The following is a 19529-nucleotide window of genomic DNA, read 5'->3' as shown; positions in this document are numbered from 1 at the left end:
TGTGACAAGCATGATCATTTCTGACATGCGTTTTAGCTAATCTGAACTAAACATTGTATACTGCTTTGAACCGGTATTCCTCCGTCTTGTGACTGCACTCCCTCTCTTGTAAACATATGTATATCAGCATCTGAAGGACACTGTTTTCAGGAATGTACCAAATACTCTGTATGTGATGACTACTTCCATTAATAATAAATACATGTATCCTGATTTGAAACTTAAGCCGGTAACGAGTGATATTTTACACTTACCTTGGCATGTGCGTTTATTTAACAAACACTTTTAAAATGTAAAATGCTGTGACTATCGAATCATTTTCCCTTTTGTGTTTTTTTATCAACTCACAGTCACAGTATTGTGTGCACGATTACGGGAAATGCAATAAAAAAATTCCAATGGAGGAAGTTCAGACCACTTGGAAAGCAAGGTTTACAAACCACTCTGCAGCTCAACCTACATCCCTGCTCACAGAAACAGTTTTCACTCATCTGTTCAGAGTGTTACCTTGGCGCGCAGCAGCCTGCAGTGCAGCTCACTGGACCTCTGCTCGTACCTCAGCTCAAACTCCAGCGTTCCCAGGGCGGCTGAGGAGGAAAAAACAAAGGAAGGACAGAACTCCTTAAAGGAAAAAAACATTGCATCAGAAGAAAGATATGAAAAATCAGTCGGAATAAAATCAAAGCATGAACAGAGAAATCCAATTGAATAGAGCAGCTGCTGCCACATAGATCTGAACACAACACTTCACATGTCAACACGGAAAATCTTCTTAGAAGAAACACATTCGTCAGAGCGCCTTACATACATGTCATGCACACAAACTGTGTCTAAATGCATAAGCTCATACATCAAACACAACCTGGTGTTCTTCCAGTGCGTTATATAAGAGCGCACATACAGGATGTGATTCACAGGGATTAAAGCATTTATTTTAGGCATCAGCTCTCATAAAACCAACAAACCTCTGCTTACTCAACACATTGTATTCTTATGCTAAACTATAATCTTCTTTACACTGCGGTGTGTTTGTCAACCTGGAGGCTCGCCCACTTCCTGTTCAGATTCTGTTTATCCGAGGCCCTTTCTCATTTCAGTAATTCCCCCTCCTCGACTCCTCGAATCCTCGGTCCTCCGGTAGGGACCCGGAAATGGATTTCAGCGTGCCATGTTGAAAGACATCTAATTTCTCTAAATGCACTTCGAGGACCGAGGATCGAGCTTCGAGGAGGCTCTCTGGAAGAGCTATAATCAAGGATACACTGATGGGTCCTCCGCGCCAGTCCGCGGATCCTCCGCGGATGGATTTCCGGCAACAGTGATGTTTAAAAGAGTTGTGACGCACGGCCGGACTTATCTCAGCCAATGACAGCTCTGCATACATCCCCTGGATATTATTTTAGTAACTGCTTTCATCGCGACGCGATGTTTACAGAGAGAACAGCTTTGAGGTCCATGCAGAAAGCAGAGCAGTGTGTATAATATATATCACTCAGTATAACAGGCCTACATTACTCTCTGTATTTGTATGCTTTAGTTCAGTAGATATCTACAAACAAAGAGTCAATATTTGTCTAAAACCATTCAGTGCTTCACATAATAAAATACTAAGACACGAGGATAGTAGTCGAGGAGGGGCAGTCGAGGAGGGGAATTAGAGAAATGAGAAAGGGCCAGAAGCATCTGAAGGGATTGTTTCGCTTCTGGTCGGAGAGTCCTTCAAGTGACCACAGAGAGACGCAACACAAATTCAGGCCAAATGACCACAAAGGGCTGTGAAGCTCCGGAAAATGTCATTTATGTTAACATATTTTTTCTTCTACGGGAAAGTATTCTTGCCAAGAAGACAGTGTGGAAAAAATATGTGAAATAAACAAGATAATAAACAAGACCTTTGTGTAAAGGCCTAAACTAAAGGGAAGCACAAAGAGACACAAGCCCCTGAAGTCAACACGTCGATGTATCCTCAAGACATCTAATCCCCAAGTAACCCCAAATGTAAAGTGCATTAAGGAATCGAAAAGACTGGATAAAGCGCTTTATAAAATGCATACCATTTACATAAATAACTAGTACAGACACACAAAAAAGGCACAAGAGACGCCAATTAACTACAAAAAAAAAAAAAAACCACATAAAACAACCAAAGAAACACACAAAAAGAGATGCAAAACATGTACAAAGAAAGGCAAAACCACCAGCATTGGAAACATCAGGAACGCTAGGAAATACTTTGCTACTGAGTGACTGAGACAAAAACAACGACAAAGACAAAAGACATTTGTAGTCATTTGTGTGTCTCCATCTGAAAAGAATCAATGGATTAACTTGAATAGCTTTTTCTCAATTGCACTAGTGAGGTCCTTTTCTTACGTTTTTGTTGCATAGGATAAGTAAATAAATGTCCATCAATAACACATACCAAAGAGACACACAGGAAACACCACAAAGACAAAAAACAACTACAAAGTGACACAACAATCAGAGGGCACATTTACAGAAATCAGCAGCAAAGAAAACACAAACAAAATGGCCACACAACAGTCAACAGATACAAAACTCAAAAGGGCTGCAGCATTATCTGGGGCATACTTACTGAAAACACTAACTAATCTCATTGCTAAATGCATTCACTTAATCATCAGTTAAAGTTGATTTGTTTATGTACTTGTTATACGATACGACGATACGACGATACGATAACGATAATACTTTATTGGTCAGATCAAGTCTGAAATTTGACTTGCGTCACAGCAGCTCCATGTCCAACATCAACAGACAAGTATCCAGACACAATACATGAAACACAAACAACAAACATTTAACATAACAGCACAATCAGTGAGAGAAAACATGCTCAAAGAACCTTCAGCATGCATTTGATCTGGGATTTAGCTCTGTATTTACTGTGAGGATTGATTGATGCACGAAGAAGTGCTTCAGTCTGACTTTATTGAATCGTGGGACCCTGTATCTCCGATTAGATGGTAGTAGTTCATATTCACTGTTCAGAACATGGTTTGAGTCAGAGATTATGTTGTTGAACAGCCTCACTAGGTTGTTATGATAGGCTGAGTCATAGAGTCTCTGACAGGGTTGACCAACAATCTTTGAGCAGATTTTTAACAGGTGGAGCAGTTTGGATTTTAAAGCTGCTGACAAACATTTGTACCAGGTAGTATTGCAGTACTGCAGAATAGACATGATCACAGATGTAAAGAACAACAGAAGAATTTATCTGCTCGCCCCAAAAGACCTAAGACGGCGGAGAAAATAAATTCTTTGTTTAAATTTTAAATTTGTTTATGCCTTTTTTGAAGCTATTACATACCGCTATTACATTACATCACGTCACTTGTGGATGCTGCTGTGACTCACCAGATCAGACTGTTTGTTGAATTAAAGATAAAGTGGGACGCTGGATTTATACAGCATGCATATTTGATGTCCCTGCTGTTGATCTTAATTGACATGTTGTTCTTTCGGAGACAGTTTGATTGTGTCTATGCTTGTATTAGGGTGTTTTATTGTATTACTTTATATCTAACCAAAGGCAAAGAGAAAATAAAAAAAAACTAAATGTATGTATTGACAGTAGATGTCAAATATCCTCCCCCTCACTGCAGACAGTATTTACGTACTACTATTAGACGTGTAGTGTAAGTGATCATGCTAATGATAGTGCTTTGCAGATAGAATGCATTTCAGACGTCTGGTTTTCATTTAACAGCAGTAATAAGAGATAAAGCTGCTTCCCTCTGCTGACTCCACTGCAGTCCTCTACATAAAATGGGATACAAAAAGCTGTGAGTGCACTTTCCACTGAATGATTATGTTCCTAATTCCTCCCACCTACACTAACAGCCTGGATCTGCTGTAAAAACATCATGCACCAACAAACGCAGAGGTTCACCACACGGAGTGATCACATCTGAACCTGCAGAAGAAATCTAAAGGAATCATATCTGCACCAAGGACTCAAACTAATACAAAAAAGTATCTTTTTTTCTTTGCCAGTGTATTTGATTTGATCAACTAGTTCCAGTAATATGACTGACTGTCAAATTCTGATGAACATTATTATAAAAACAACAACAAGCTGGAAAACGAAAGCAATATGACACAAAGAGACAGAACGATGCAAAACAGCAGCAAGGATGTGACTACAAAGAGGAACAAAACCACAAAGTAGACATAAAATGACCTCAGAGACACACAATGACTACAAAGTGACACAAAACGACTAATAAAAGACAAAAACAACCAGGAAAAGATGCCAAAAACCACCATAAAAAACACAAAGAGACGGAAAACAACCAAGAGGCAATCCCAAGAGTAGCCAAACGCACGCATTTATTTGGGAGTCTTTCTCCTACAGTGTAAAACTCAAAATCAAGTATATATGTCGAATTTCTAGTCAGAATGTCTCTTTACACTTGATATAATGAATAAGAACTAAAAATGCAGTGAGATATAGGGTCTTGTTTTTACAAAGCATCTCATATACTTTAAAGTCAAAGACTCTTGTAAAACCTTTTTTTTTGTTGTATCTCAGATGAAACAAAGTTTTTAAGCTGCTTTGGTATCTGTAAAAGACAGATCATCTTGTTTCAAGAAATTCATCTTACGGATTTAAATTGGAAAATCACCAACTAACATCAGGGGGAAACATTTTTTTAAGCATTTCTGGCTTATTTGGCAACAATATTTTCTGATTCTGGCAAAAATATAGGTCAAAAAAAGTTTTACCAGCTAATTACAACATCTTATTTATCTAAATATCCTATCTTATTTCAAGAAAGCTGGCCAAGAAAATGTCCTCTTCTTCTATTCTCTGTTTTAACTTATTACAAGCAAAAACACCATTAGTTACATGATACATGACTGCCAAACACTGACACTGATAAATTGTGTGGACCAGTGACTGCAGAACTAATCTGATAATGAATGCCTGTGAATAAAGAAATAACTCCATTATTTATTAGTGGATCTCAATCACATATCTGGACTCCAGATATGTGATTGAGATTGTGGAGCAGCTTGAAAAAGAGAGAAAGAAGGAGTGATTTGCTCCAGGCTGGACTTCATTCATTCACAAAGACACTACTGTAACTCCAGAGTCTCTGCAGCGGAGGTATTCCCACTGAAACACATGTGTGCTTGTGTGCATTATTAATGTTATTTGGACTTAAAGGCATGTGTTATTCAAGAGTTGTTTCCCTGAGCTGAACTCTGGGGTTGTTTCCTGGTCAGATACATTGGATTATTGTTTTTCTTTATCGATCCCACTGCAGCATCGTTACATCCTCTGACATTAAAAACCAACCGGCCAATAGAACCTCCACATGGTGATTGGCGTAATGGTGGAATAATTGGCTGTTTTTTAAATGTATCTCATGCTTTGCTTTTAAGTTCTTATTCAAAGGACAGCATATCCCTTTTTCGTGGGAGACAAACATAGAAGCCAACCAAACTCTTTACAATTGTTAGAACTATTTAAAGAGAAAATGTAATATTCAAAATGCTGTATATTCAATTTATGTTAAAAAAGAAAATTGCATTTAAATGGTTTTTAATTTCTGCCACAATAGCAGACAAAATAACAATATAATTTCATCACCTCCACCTTGGCAGGGTTAATAGCCTTGACAACAAGCGCAACTATTCATCTAAATGTTTAGCATTATACAGGCCGCTTCCGCATTGCATAATTTTGTGATGGTACTTCTGTTTTAGAGCTGAAGTGTTATTTCTTTGGTGAACATCATAAACTTTAACAACTTACTTTTGGTACTTTAAGTACATTTTGATGCCAATACTTTTGTACTTTTTACTTGAGTAACATTTTGAATTACTTTGGAACATTTGACTTCTAACAGAGTATTCCTACACTCTGTTACATCTACTTTTACTCAAGTAAAAGATCTGAATACTTCTCCGACCTCTGCGTCTCACAAATGACTAATTGAATCGTCTAAACATCATCCAGACAATTAGCTGCCTTAAACTTAGCAGTGATTAAGTGACCGCGCTGTAGTTTGTTTATTGTCTAAATCCCAAATTGTAGATCTCGGCCTCCGTTACGAATTGTGTAGCTTCGTTGGTGGCGAAGTGTATGTAGTGTGTGCATCTGTCTGTGTTTTAGTTTGTCTGTCTCTGTTTTCTGGTTTTATGTTGAAAAGTGTTCCCCTTTCCCCATGTCTGTTGCTGTTGATTGTGTTCACCTGGTGCCCTGTGTTGTCTCCTCCCCCCCCCCACCTGTGTCTAATTGCTGATCAGTATGTGTGTGTATTTAGGCTCTGTTTCCCTGTCTGTTAGAGGGCAGTTAGTGTGTGTGAGATCCTTGTGGCTGGTGACTGTGCTCACAAAAACAGCAAGATTGAGGCTGTGTCCTGAGATCGAGTTTAATAAATGCCCACACCGGGTTATATTTTTGGACGTTCTGCCTCTGCCTCCTTGCTTGGTCGGGCCGCTCAATTGTCAGCTTCACAGGTGTAAATGTGGCGATTATCCTGCTCAACAAAATGTGTAAGTATCATAAACATGTGTCCACCAGTTTATTTTCTGGGAACCTACAAAAATATGTCATCACTGCACCACTCTATGGGGCTGTCACAATTAATTAAGGTTTTTTTGTGATTTTTTTTTTTTTTATATCTCATTACTTCTACTTCTGCAGGAGTTCAACAGCACTTACTGGAGAATAAACACCACCCGTCATGTTATCTTTAGCCTGATTTGGGACGGTCCTGCATTGCATTAATGAATGTTGGTTCTAATGTTTTAGCACTGTGCTGTAAATGTTCACAACATATGAATAATTGCTTAGAATGCTGCTAGTGCTAAAACAATTTTTTTTAACGCAGTTGCATTCATGTTAAAAGAGCCTAACCCTAAAACCCTGAAATGATTCAGCATTTTAGCGCTAGCTGTTCTTTTGTCTCGAAGTCAATTCGTTTTTTTGATGGATTTTTGGTTATTACCATAAAATAAGGTATGTGGTTAGCACAGGCTTAAGAGAGATTTTAAAGTGTTGCTTTACAACATTCCTGTAAGTCTAGTATGAAGACATGCTGAGTCATGCATAAGATGCAACGTGTGTTTAGATGCGGAGCCAGCCACACACACAGACTCACTGCAGTCGTCGCTGTCGTCGCTGTTTATCTCCACCGACGTGTCCACGCTGCTGGTCAGCGACAGAGAGCAGCCCCCCCCAGGCCGGCCATGGGCCAGCAGGGGGGACAGCAGGTGGGTCCCGCCCATCCCCGAGGCCACAGAGCCAGGGCTGAGGGTCAGGGGGGAGGTGGGCGGGTTCGGGGACAGGGGGCCGGGGGAGGTGGGGGACAGGCGGGGAAAGTAGGCGGAGATCTGACGGATGGGTCTGATGGGGCCGGGGCAAACGTCGATGGCCATGTGTTCCTGGATGGAGATGCTGAGCTTCTTTCCTCTCCGCAACGTCATAGAGTCTAAAGGTAAACAAACACAAGTTTACCCAATGTGTCACCACCAGGTCAATTTAGTGGCTTTCTATCATCTGACATGAACTTCATCAGCTGGTAAGACAATATAAAGAGAGGTATTGCTTAGATGGGTATGTAAAGTTTAATGGTGTGTTCCCGCCAGTTGGAATTTTTTTTTTCCCTTTGTACCACTTAACTCACTCTAGTTGTGCCGGAGAAAAGGTGTAGACACCAACAATGTTTCATCAACCGTGGCCAAATATCCTACTTCTACTGGAAACTGAACACAATTGTTTAATCTCTAGCAAGTCAGCTGAATCAATCTTGTTTTCCAGAGCGGTGCTTTGTTTTTTATTACATGTGATTATTACATTGTCACTATTTGCTTATGGCACATGGTGAAATGCACACACTGAGTACAACACTTTCAAACACACATTAATGCCTGTAGTAATTGTGTTGAGTGCAACCACTACAATTTTGTGAAATAATCACTTAAATTCATTTTAAAGCTAGCTTATATTTGAATCATTCTTAACATCAAAATGGTTTCCAAAGTACCAGAGTAACCTAATATTCCTCTCCTAAACAGATTTAGGGAGGCGCAGTGGACTAGTGCGTTGGTGTTGGGATCAGGGGAGCACAGGTTCAAAACCCCACTGCAGTCAGCATGTCGTTGTGTCCCTGAGACACTTCACCCCAAATTGCTGTGGGGATTGTCCACAGTATTGAGTATGTAAGTCGCTTTGGATAAAAGCGTGTAATAGGGGTGTAACGGTATACGTATTTGTACCGAAAATATTCGGTATTAGCCCTTCGGTTCGGTACACGTGTGTACCGAAGTGTACAGAACGAATATAACGTTAAATGAAAAGAAATTGAGAACGTGAACTACTATTTGGAAGTATTCTCAGGTGCTGCGTCGCAGCATTCAGTGTACCGTAATTTTCGGACTATAAGGCGCACCTGAATATAAGCCGCAGCAGCTAAATTAAATTATGTGTACATATATAAGCCGCACTGGACTATAAGCCGCAGTGCAATAGTAGCTACAGAACATGTACTGTGCTGTGTAAACTGTACTGTATAACATAGCGTTTCAGACACACAAACTTTTCAACTTTCAAACTTAAACGGTGCGCTCCCAGCGCACGTAACGGCAGTGATCTACAGCAGTGGTTTTCAACCAGTGGTACGGGGACAAACTGTCTCGCTCTCGTAATGTCTGTCTGTCTTGCTCTCATTCTGTCTCTCGTAACACTCTCGGTTCCACTTTTACTTTTGCGCGCTATCTGTCTCACTCTTTTCCGGCCTCCAGCTTTTCCTGCTGGAGCCCGCCGCTTAAAGGTGGGGGGTGCGGACCGGCCATAGAGCCCATAGAGTTAAAGGTGGTGGACTGTAACCTGTAAAATCCATAGATTTAGGAGGTCCCCTAGTGGCCGTTAGCTGTAAAAATCCATAGATTAGCCGCAACGTTATATAAGCCGCAGCGTCGAAAAATGGGGAAAAAAGGCGCGGCTTATAGTCCGAAAATTACGGTAATTTGCTCACATTGGGTTAAACGCATCATAAAGCGACCAAGTCACTTCATTGGACGAGAGGCATACTATGAGAGCTGGTCAGAGGGATGCGTTCAAATTTAGTCAGTAATTTGAGGAAATGGCGAACGCAGATAAAGTTGAGCTCGAAAATCCTCAAGAATCGTTGAAGTCTCCGGTTTGGGAACATTTTGGTTTCGCAGTTAAGTACAAGGATGACGGTCAAAGACAGGTGGACCGAACCAAAGCTATTTGTCGGCATTGTTCAACTAAAATTGGTTACGCGGTTGGCAATACATCAAACTTGCACACATTTGAAAATGTTTCATCCGAACGTGAACATCACCGGTACCAAAAGAATAATGACTGAAGTGCAAACCCAACTCCCACTTGCATTTAAGCCTCCACCACTCAAAGAAAGTTCAGACCGAGCCAAAGCTATTACAAATGCCAAATATCCTTATGTTGCCATGTTAGCAAAGCGCTACCTGGCTGTATCTGTCTCTGTCCCTAGCGAGAGCTGGGTGCTTAGGTGAGTAGTACATTACAGATTATTTCAGTTCATCGAAATGCTGCACCTTAATTTTTATTATATTTTGTATTTATTTGAGTGAATATTCACAGTTTAATAATTTAAAAACCCCAAACAAATATTTTATGTTCTGTGAGTACTAATACAGTAAAGTTCAAATAGCCTACAGATTATTTCAATTCATCGAAATGCTGCACCTTAATGTATATTTTGTATTTATTTGATAATAATAAAAAAAAATATATGTTTTGTGATAATTTTTTCTGCTGTACCGAAAACGCACCGAACCGTGACCTAAAAACCGGGGTACGTACCGAACCAAAATGTTTGTGAACCGTTACACCCCTAGCGTCTAACAAATAACATATAATGTAATTTAGTGTTGCTTTAAATCAGGGGTGGGGAACCTCCGGGCCCCGGGCCCTATACGGCTTGCGAGAGCATTTGATGCGACCCTCGAGGTAATTTATGAACACACGCAAAAAAGAAAAAAATGTAAGAAATCTAGGCCGCAAAAAATTTAAACAAGCGAGTGCCTGTTTTTCCTGGCCAGGGTCAGGGTCCTTGAACACAACACGAACCTAACGTGTCATCACGTAGTATATGTCTCATCTGACAGGGGTGCAGGTCTGACGGAGGGCACCAGAACGTGGCTCCAGCACTTCCAAAAATTGCAGTACCCGTAAGGAGCCGTACACATGCCGCAGTTTTTGCGTGGCTGTGTCTTTAGTTGTAAGCCCAGTGGCGATCTGTTCATCTGTCATACTGATCATACAGTCAATAACTTTGTTGTTATTAGCATCTGGTTAGCTAGCTATGCTAACGAATATAATGGCGCATTTCCACTACAGCGCGGTTTAAGCGTGCCGCGCACGGCCTGAATTTGGTTGCGTTTCCGCTTGGCGTAGTACCGGCTAGTGGGTACTGTTTTTCTGGCCCCATAAAATCGAGGTTCTTAGCGGGCCAACAACCAGGCTGAGTCGGGCTGGGTATGCTAAACTAGAGAGAATCGCTGCCAAGGGGGCTACAACTACAACAAAAGGAACATATTTTACTGTGATTTAATTGTAATACACGTTTCAAAATGATGCCGAAGTAACAACATACTTTTATTTTTTTTTATTTTATTTAACCTTTATTTAACCAGATAAAAAGCATTGAGATAAAATCTCATTTACAATGCTGACCTGGCCAAGAAGGCAGCAACGTTACACATAACACATAACACAAACATATAAAATACAGAGAACATAACTAAGAAAACAAAAGACGAAAAAAAGCAGTTACTACATTGTGCACATTAGGACAGTAAGAAAGGCACTACTTATTACTGCAAGAGCAGCTGGTGGTAAGGACTTCTGACAACTTCAATTTAAAACAGGCTATAGAAACAAGTGCCGTCAGTTTGAGGCGTGATTGAAGGTCATTCCAAGACCAAGGACCATAATAAAAGAGACTCCTTTTTCCAGCCTCAGTCCGCACAGCAGGAACCTGGAACCGTATCAAGGCACTGGATCTGAGGTTGTAAAAGTCACAAACTGGAGCAAATCTGGCACATATGTAGAGTGGAAGATTTCCTAAAATGGCTTTATACATTAATAAAAACCAATGCTGCATCCTACGCATAGTGAGTGAGGACCATCCAGTTAGGCTATACAGTGTGCAATGATGAGTCCTATAGGGTGCATTTGATATATAACGCAGTGCAGCATGGTAGAGTGGGTCAAGTTTGGCCAAGACAGTGGGACAGGCAAATCTATAAATGGTGTCACCGTAGTCCAGCTGGGACAGGAATAAGCCAGAGACCAACCTTTTACGGGATGAAGTTGAAAAACAACATTTAAGTCTGTAAAGGAAGCCAAGACTGAATTTCAATTTCTTTGTTAGAACTTCGATATGGTGTTTGAAGTTCAGATTACTGTCCAACCAAAAGCCAAGATATTTGTAGATATCAACAAACTCAACAGAGACGCCATCAAGGGTGTCAATGGAGAGGCAAGAGGACGCTGACTTGGGAGCAAAAAGCATTGCTTTGGTTTTCTTACTGTTCAAAAGCAGTTTGGAATCAAGAAGTGCATGCTGCAGCGTGATAAAATCAGATTTTAAATTGGAAACGGCCATGTCCAGAGAAGGAGCACATGAATATACAATAGTGTCATCAGATTACATATGATAGGTAGAAAATTGCATCTGATTACAAATATTGTTTACATATAATAAAAAGAGCAAAGGCCCCAAAATAGAGCCCTGTGGAACGCCCTTCTCCAAGGTGACAGGGTCAGAGACAGTGCTACCCAACCTGACGCATTGAGTACGGTCGGTTAGATAACTCTGAAACCAACAAATGGCATTGTGACCGAAACGAGACACCAACATAACATTAGACATAATGTGGTGATCTACAGTATCAAATGCTTTGGCTAGGTCAATAAACAATGCAACACAAACAGATTTGTTATCCAAAGCAGCCTTGATATCATCTAAGACTTTCAGACTGGCAGTCACAGTACTGTGCTTTGATCTGAATCCAGATTGCATAGGGTTAAGGATGTTGTGTGAATTTAAAAAAAGTTTTAGCTGAGTAGAAACTAGGGACTCAAGAATCTTTGATAACACAGAAAGATTTGAGATAGGACGATAATTATTTAACTCAGTGGGATCACCAGCTTTCAAGAGGGGCGATACCAGAGCTTGCTTCCACAGAGCTGGCAGTGTGTGAGTGGACAGGGAGAGATTAAAAATATCAGTTACTGGTTGTGCTATAATCTGAGCTGCAATTTTTAAAAAGAATGGGTCGAGGCCGTCAGGCCCGGCAGACTTTTTAGGATCAATTGAGTGCAAACCCTGTAAGACTTCAGAGACCGAGAAAGAAGCAAAATCAAAAACAGGGGAGCTCATCTCTTGACTAGGGCTGTGAGTACGACCATTTAGAGAGTCATGACTTTGCTCATCAAAAATGTGACCAGCCTTTTTGAAGTGAGCATTGAAAGCATTAGACATACCATCTGAATCTGAAATAAAATAATCACTGACCTTCAGTTTTTGTGGGAAACTAGAAACTTTCTTGTTCTGAAGTGATTTAATTGTTTTCCAGAACTTAGAATGGTCATTAAAACAATCAGTGGTTAAGCTCAGATAGTAATCAGTTTTAGCTTTTTTAATAAGGGCTGAACATTTATTTCTGAGGACACGAAAAAGAAGCCAGTCATCACTAGTGTTAGACTTTCTAGCTAAAGACCATCGCTTATTTCGATCATGAATTAGATCAGATAGTTCTCTAGTAAACCATGGAGTGTTCCTATTCTTGACTCTGAATTTTCTAAGGGGGGCATGTCTATTAATAATCGATAAAAAGTAATCAATACAAAATTGGACGGCAACATCAACAGATGGAATTAACGCTATGAAGTGCCATTTAACCTCCGCCAGATCGTGTAGGAAAGCCTGCTCAGAGAAGTGTTTGAAGCAGCGCCTGAGGACAATAAGGCTCTTGGCTTTGGGCAACTTAGTGCTCCTAACGCAAGCAATAGTGCAATGGTCACTGATATCATTAGGAAAAACACCAACAGACACATACTTATGAGCTGCATTTGTTAGAATGACATCTATAAGGGTATCGTTATTGGGTTTGGCAGGGTTTATTCTAGTGGGACTATCAATAAGCTGAGTTAAGTTCAAAGAATCACAAACCTGCTTAAACTGTGAAGATTTATCACTCAACCAGTCCCAATTTAAATCACCCATTAATATGATTTCAGAAGAAAACATAGACAACAATTCAGTAAGGCTAGTAGTTGCATCCATGATGGCCGATGGAGGCCTATAACAGCCAATAACAGTGAGAGGAGCATTTGCTATAGTTATTTGGACTGCTAGCAACTCAAATTGCCTTGGAATTGAAACTGAGTGAAGGACTGAGCACTGTAGTTTCTCAGCAGTGTATATTGCAACACCACCAGCTCTGCCCTTACGATCCGTTCTGAATACATTATATCCATCAATGTGAATAACAGTGTCAGTGACAGACGGTTTTAACCAGGTTTCAGAAACTACAACAATATCAGGTTTAGCAACTAAAAACCAGGTCTTGAAAACATCTAATTTGGGCACTAGGCTTCTAGCATTAACATGCAGAAAACCCAATCCTTGCCTACAGCTAAACTCATTCGGAGTTGGCAAATTATGCAAGGAAGCAGAGAAACACTCAGGACCAGGGTTAATGTTAACGTTACCAGAGAGTAGTAGCAGTAACAATATTAACAGTCTGGAAGATGACTTTTTCACATGGGCTCTGGACGCGTCGCTCCTCGGGGGGGCGGGGCTGCTCCAATCCTTCGATATTAGCGAGTCCAGAGTAAATAGGGCAAACGGGAGAGCGCATTTCGTGCCATGAAACATCAGCTTTTGGTAAAAACTATCCGATGGAGTCAGCGCTCCAGAGGTTCCACCATCTGAAAGTCCGAAGTGAATAGAGATATTGCTGGGAGGCAACCCGTCAGTTTTGCCGACATGCGGTCTGACAATTAATCCCAGGAAGAAAGCGAACACAAGGGTAGCTTTAGGCAACATAGTGCCTTAACACACCCAATTCAGGATCCGCAGCTCAGGTGAATCCGCAGCTCAGGTGCATCAGCCCCCGACAGCACGGCAGGACAGACAGCAATCCAGAGTCCGAAGGAGCGAAAGCTCAGGCAGAGAGCAAACAATCCAGTCACAGCGAGGCACCGGCACAAAACAGCCCAAAAACTCAAGCTTTTAAAACGTTTTTAAAAGCGCAGCAGACCAATTTAAAAACGGGTCTAAAAAGCTAAATAAAAATTATAAAATGTCAGTATGCACAAGAAGAACGAGGATGAGACAAACACTAACAGAGACAGAAAACAAATCAACGTGCTGTTGATTTGACAACATAGACCTGGTAAGCCCAAACGTGTAGTTCGGGTGAGCTGGGAACGTCTGGAGGAGGCCCAAGTTCAGGAGGCCTTCAATTCACACCTCCGGCGGAGCTTTTCGGGCTTTCCTGTGGAGGTTGGGGACATTGAACCAGAGTGGTTGGTGTTCAAAGCCTCTATTGCCGAAGCCGTGGCGGGGAGCTGTGGTCTCAAGGTCCTAGGTGCCTCAAGGGGCGGTAACCCTCGAACCTCCTGGTGGACACCCGTGGTCAGGGAAGCCGTCCGACTGAAGAAGGAGGCCTTCAGGGATTTGTTATCCCGGGGGACTCCCAAGGCAGTTGCAAGGTACCGACAGGCCCGAAGGGCAGCAGCCTCAGCCGTGGCCGAGGCAAAGCAGCGGGTGTGGGAGAAAGTTCGGAGAAGACATGGAAATGGACTTTCGGGCGGCACCAAAGTTGTTCTGCAAAACTCTCCGACACCTCAGGAGGGGGAAGCAGGGAACCATCCAAGCTGTGTACAGTAAGGATGGGATGTTTTTGACCTCAACTGATGGAGTGTTAGGGCGTTGGAAGGAACACTTTGAGGAACTCCTGAACCCGACAACTCCGCCCTCTATGTTAGAGGCAGAGCTGGAGTATGACGGGGGATCGACACCAATCTCCCGGGGGGAGGTCACTGAGTTCGTCAAACAACTCCACAGTGGCAAAGCCCCGGGGGTGGATGAGATCCGCCCAGAAATGCTGAAGGCTCTGGGTGTTGAGGGGCTGTCATGGTTGACACGTCTCACCAACGTTGCGTGGAAGTCGGAAACAGTACCGAAGGAGTGGCACACCGGGGTGGTGGTTCCGCTTTTTAAAAAGGGGGATCAGAGGGTGTGTGCCAATTACAGAGGTATCACACTACTCAGCCTCCCCGGGAAAGTTTACTCTAAAAAGGTACTCGAAAGGAGGGTCAGGCCGATTGTCGAACCTCAGATTGAGGAGGAACAATGCGGATTTCGTCCTGGTCGTGGAACGACGGATCAGCTTTTTACTCTCGCAAGGAGCCTGGAGGGGGCCTGGGAGTACGCATATCCAGTCTACATGTGTTTTGTAGACTTGGAGAAGGCGTGTGACCGGGTTCCCAGGGAGTTACTGTGGGAGGTGCTGCGGGAGTATGGGGTGAGGGGGTCTCTACTCAGGGCCATCCAATCTCTGTACTCCCAAAGCGAGAGCTGTGTCCGGGTCCTCGGCAGTAAGTCGGACCCATTTCCGGTGAAGGTTGGCCTCCGCCAGGGCTGCGCTTTGTCACCAATCCTGTTTGTAATATACATGGATCGGATTTCGAGGCGTAGTAGTCGTGGGGGGGGGGGGGGGGGGGAGCGGCTGGGATGAGGATCAGCACCTCCAAATCTGAGGCCATGGTTCTCAGCAGGAAACCGATGGACTGTCCAATCCAAGTAGGGAATGAGTCCTTACCCCAAGTGAAGGAGTTCAAGTATATCAGGGTCTTGTTCTCGAGTGAGGGAACAATGGAGCGTGAGATGAGCCGGAGAATCAGAGCAGCGGGAGCGGTACTGCAGTCGCTTTACCGCACTTTTGTGACGAAAAGAGAGCTGAGCCAGAAGGCAAAGCTCTCTGTCTACCGGGCCATTTTCGTTCCTACCCTCACCTATGGTCATGAAGGATGGGTCATGACCGAAAGAACGAGATTGCGGATACAAGCGGCCGAGATGGATTTTCTCCGCAGGGTGGCTGGTGTCTCCCTTAGGGATAAGGTGAGAAGTTCGGGAGCATCATCCAGGAGGGATTCGGAGTTGAACCGCTCCTCCTTCGCGTCGAAAGGAGCCAGTTCGGGCACCTAGTTAGGATGCCACCTGGGTGCCTCCCTAGGGAGGTGTTCCAGGCACGTCCAGCTGGGAAGAGACCAAGGGGTAGACCTAGGACCAGGTGGAGGGATTACATCTCTTCGCTGGCCTGGGAGCGCCTTGGGATCCCCCAGTCAGAGCTGGTTGATGTGGCCAGGGAAAAGAAAGTTTGGGGCCCTCTGCTGGAACTGCTACCCCCGCGACCCGACCAAGGATAAGCGGGAGAAGATGGATGGATGGAATATTGGGTAATTAACAAGGATAAACTGATGTTTTTTTAGTGGATGAGTAATGCAGATATCACTGTGTAATCATTTGACAGTGAGGGGAATATATCCGGTTTTATTATGAAAATTTCGAGACCGGAAAAACTGTTTTCACCCCGTGAGGGTTGACGCTAACTTTACATGGAAGCTGCATACACGTTATCCTGGTGAGACCTCAAATCATCTTCGTAATATCTATCAAACTATAGATCCTACACGTCGACTGGACGTGGATTCTAAGAGTAAAATATACACTTCTCGCCAGAAATCGAATCAAAAAGCATTTTATTGGCCAAACTATTGCAAAATTTAGGATTTTCCAGAGAGGTTATTTGTGAATAAACGTCCCTCCGGAGCGTTTGCAATGAAGGGGCCGAGAGCATGTTGTTTCTTACAGATGTAGCACTTCATTTCAGACTCCAGCTTACAGCTTCCTGCCTACGACCTGCCTAAGACCAGTATAGAGGAATGTTAAGCCCTCCCACTATTTTCCAAGAGGGCGTTGCCCGATTTTCAATTCCAGGTTTTAACCAGGAGATGGCGCTTCATTCACAAATACAGAAAGACAAGTTTCATGGACTTTCAGTTGTGTTTTGAAGAGCATTTGAACACATCAATATTTTAGATCAAATAAAGTATATCTAATCTTGTAATTCAATAATATATAGTCTATATATTTTAAATAATCATAATAATAATGTAAATGTTTACATTACACTTCTTTATTTGTTATGCTCATACTTTTACCTTTACAATCGTTTGCTTTAATATGCAGTATATTTGTTGTATATTTTTGTGTTTGCTTCCTCCTGCTCCCTTTCGGACACATACTGTATGATTTATTATTATTATTAATATGAAGATATTATTAAGATAAGATAAGATGTTACTTTATTGATTGAACATTTTAGTTTAAAATGTGCTGTCCCACGGTAATTCAGAAGGCTCACAGGTCACATTCCGACCATTATTTAAAACAATAGGTGCTTTCACACCGTCTACAGTTTGATTTGTATAGAGGGAGCTCTGTGGCCAGTGTTCGAATTACCCATTTGCTTTCGGGGAAGCCCTATTATTCAGTGCACATCATGCTACTAAATATATCACACGCACGCTCTGTTGACTGGCGCAGCAGCAGTTGAGTAAAGTTGGAACGATATTGGCAGATTCAGATTTCACGGATCAATAACTCATGAACAAAACGTTATTCAGACACAAATGACGTCTCCGAAGTACCGTGGTAAGGTTGACAACGAACTACATTTTTATCAAAAAAAGCCAATACGTGCTGTCCTCCAAACTGGAAACATTACATTGGTCTCTATCCGCAGCCGGAGAAGAAATGAGTGCTCAGGGACCGTCTGCAAAGTAAAACTCAGAAAAAAGAGAATACAATAATATTCAAACACTATTATACAGCTTATTACTACCAAACTCACTACACACATCAATAGTCTCCTGTTGGTCAGACTACAGCAGAGAGTTTGGAAGAATGTGCTTTTGAATAATTTTGGTGAATATTTCTAATGTAAAATCTTCAATAAATATGGCATCATCTTCAATAACGTTACTATTATATAGTATATTTATACCAAACTCACTACACAAATCAATAGTCTCCTGGTGGTCAGACTACAGCAGAGAGTTTAGAAGAATATGATTTTGAATAATTTTGGTGAATATTTATAATGTAAAATCATGGCATCATCTTCAATAACTGCTATACCTCCTGGATCATGGGTGTAATCCTAGACGGCACACAAGAGCAGATGGCCAGGCAAGAGCTAAAAAAGGTGAGTGAAACTGATTATTCAAAGTATTTGCATCTCTTTAGTACTGTAGGCTCGAGAAAGGAGACTGAACTGTGTCTACAGGCAACTTCCAGCGTTATTATAATCATGCAGTTTTTGGAGACATTTGTGTTGTTTTTAACCAATACATTTAGAATATAAGCTTCCCTTTTTGTCTTGTTCCTGTTGAGAAAAATAAAAAATGAATACTGTGTAAATGAAATATTGTTTTGCACCTGTATATTATAGAAAATAACACTTATGTTTACATATTCCCTAGGTTTTTCAGGTCACATTTGATCTATATGATGGAGCCATTGGATTTGTCAATATAAGAAATCAAAACCAAACCATATTCTTCCAAACTCTCTGCTGTAGTCTGACCAACAGGAGACTATTGATGTGTGTTGTGAGTTTGGTAGAAATATACTGTATAATAGTGAAGTGATTGAAGATTATGCCATATTTATTGAAGATGTTACACTATAAATATTCCCCAACATTACTCAAAAGCACATTCTTCCAAACTCTCTGCTGTAGTATGAGCATCAGGAGACTATTGATGTGTGTAGTGAGTTTGGTATTAATACTGTATTATAGTGAAGTGATTTAATATTATTGTATTCTCTTTTTTCGGTGTTGCACTTTGCAGACGATCACTGAGCACTCGTTTCTTCTTCGGCTGCGGAAAGAGACCAATTTAATGTGTCCAGCTTGGAGGACGGCGCATATTGCCTTTTTTTTTTATCAACATGTGATTGTAGTTGTCAACCTTACCACGGTACTTAAGACACGTCATTTGTGTCTGAATAACGTTTTGTTCATCAGTTATTGATCCGTGAAATCCGAATCTGCCAATATCGTTCTAACTTTACTCAACTCGCAGCAGCGCGGATTCGAATTGCTATAAAATCACTCTGCTACTACTACAGACGGTGTCACTACGCCGGCGGCTGTGGCCGTTGTTGAAGCGTCTTCAGGCTCCGCATCGGCAGGCCTCTCCCTCGGTATGGAGCTGTCAAGCTCGACCCTAACGCCGCTTACAGCCGGCCAACTAAAAGTTGTTTTCCGTTCACGTTGTCATTTTTAGACTCCTTCGCTTCTTTGCTTGTGAATCCAAAAGCTGTGACGCTTGGCTGTTTTCGTTTTGCCATATTTTTTATTACAAAGCCAGAGTTAACAAAATATCAATATGAACATTTCAA

The 19529-nt window shown here is 41.8% G+C and overlaps 1 protein-coding gene across 1 annotated transcript in view; it reads right to left on the bottom strand.

Annotated features, from left to right (window-relative positions):
- doc2a (double C2-like domains, alpha) overlaps positions 1–7461 on the bottom strand; it is a gene marked incomplete at its 5' end in the record, with an annotated part of 121186 nt that extends 113725 nt beyond the window's left edge. The window contains 2 exons of the mRNA XM_079644925.1: positions 508–587; positions 7137–7461. Coding sequence (XP_079501051.1) covers positions 508–587; positions 7137–7461 — 405 coding nt within the window. The remainder of the gene's footprint in view (positions 1–507; positions 588–7136) is intronic.
- Positions 7462–19529: the final 12068 nt, after the last annotated feature.

The sequence above is a fragment of the Notothenia rossii genome, assembly GCF_949606895.1.
Source record: "Notothenia rossii genome assembly, chromosome: 8".
Classification (NCBI taxonomy): Eukaryota; Metazoa; Chordata; class Actinopteri; order Perciformes; family Nototheniidae; genus Notothenia; species Notothenia rossii.
Note: the sequence above shows the minus strand (reverse complement) of the source record. Positions and strands in the feature narration are given on the sequence as shown.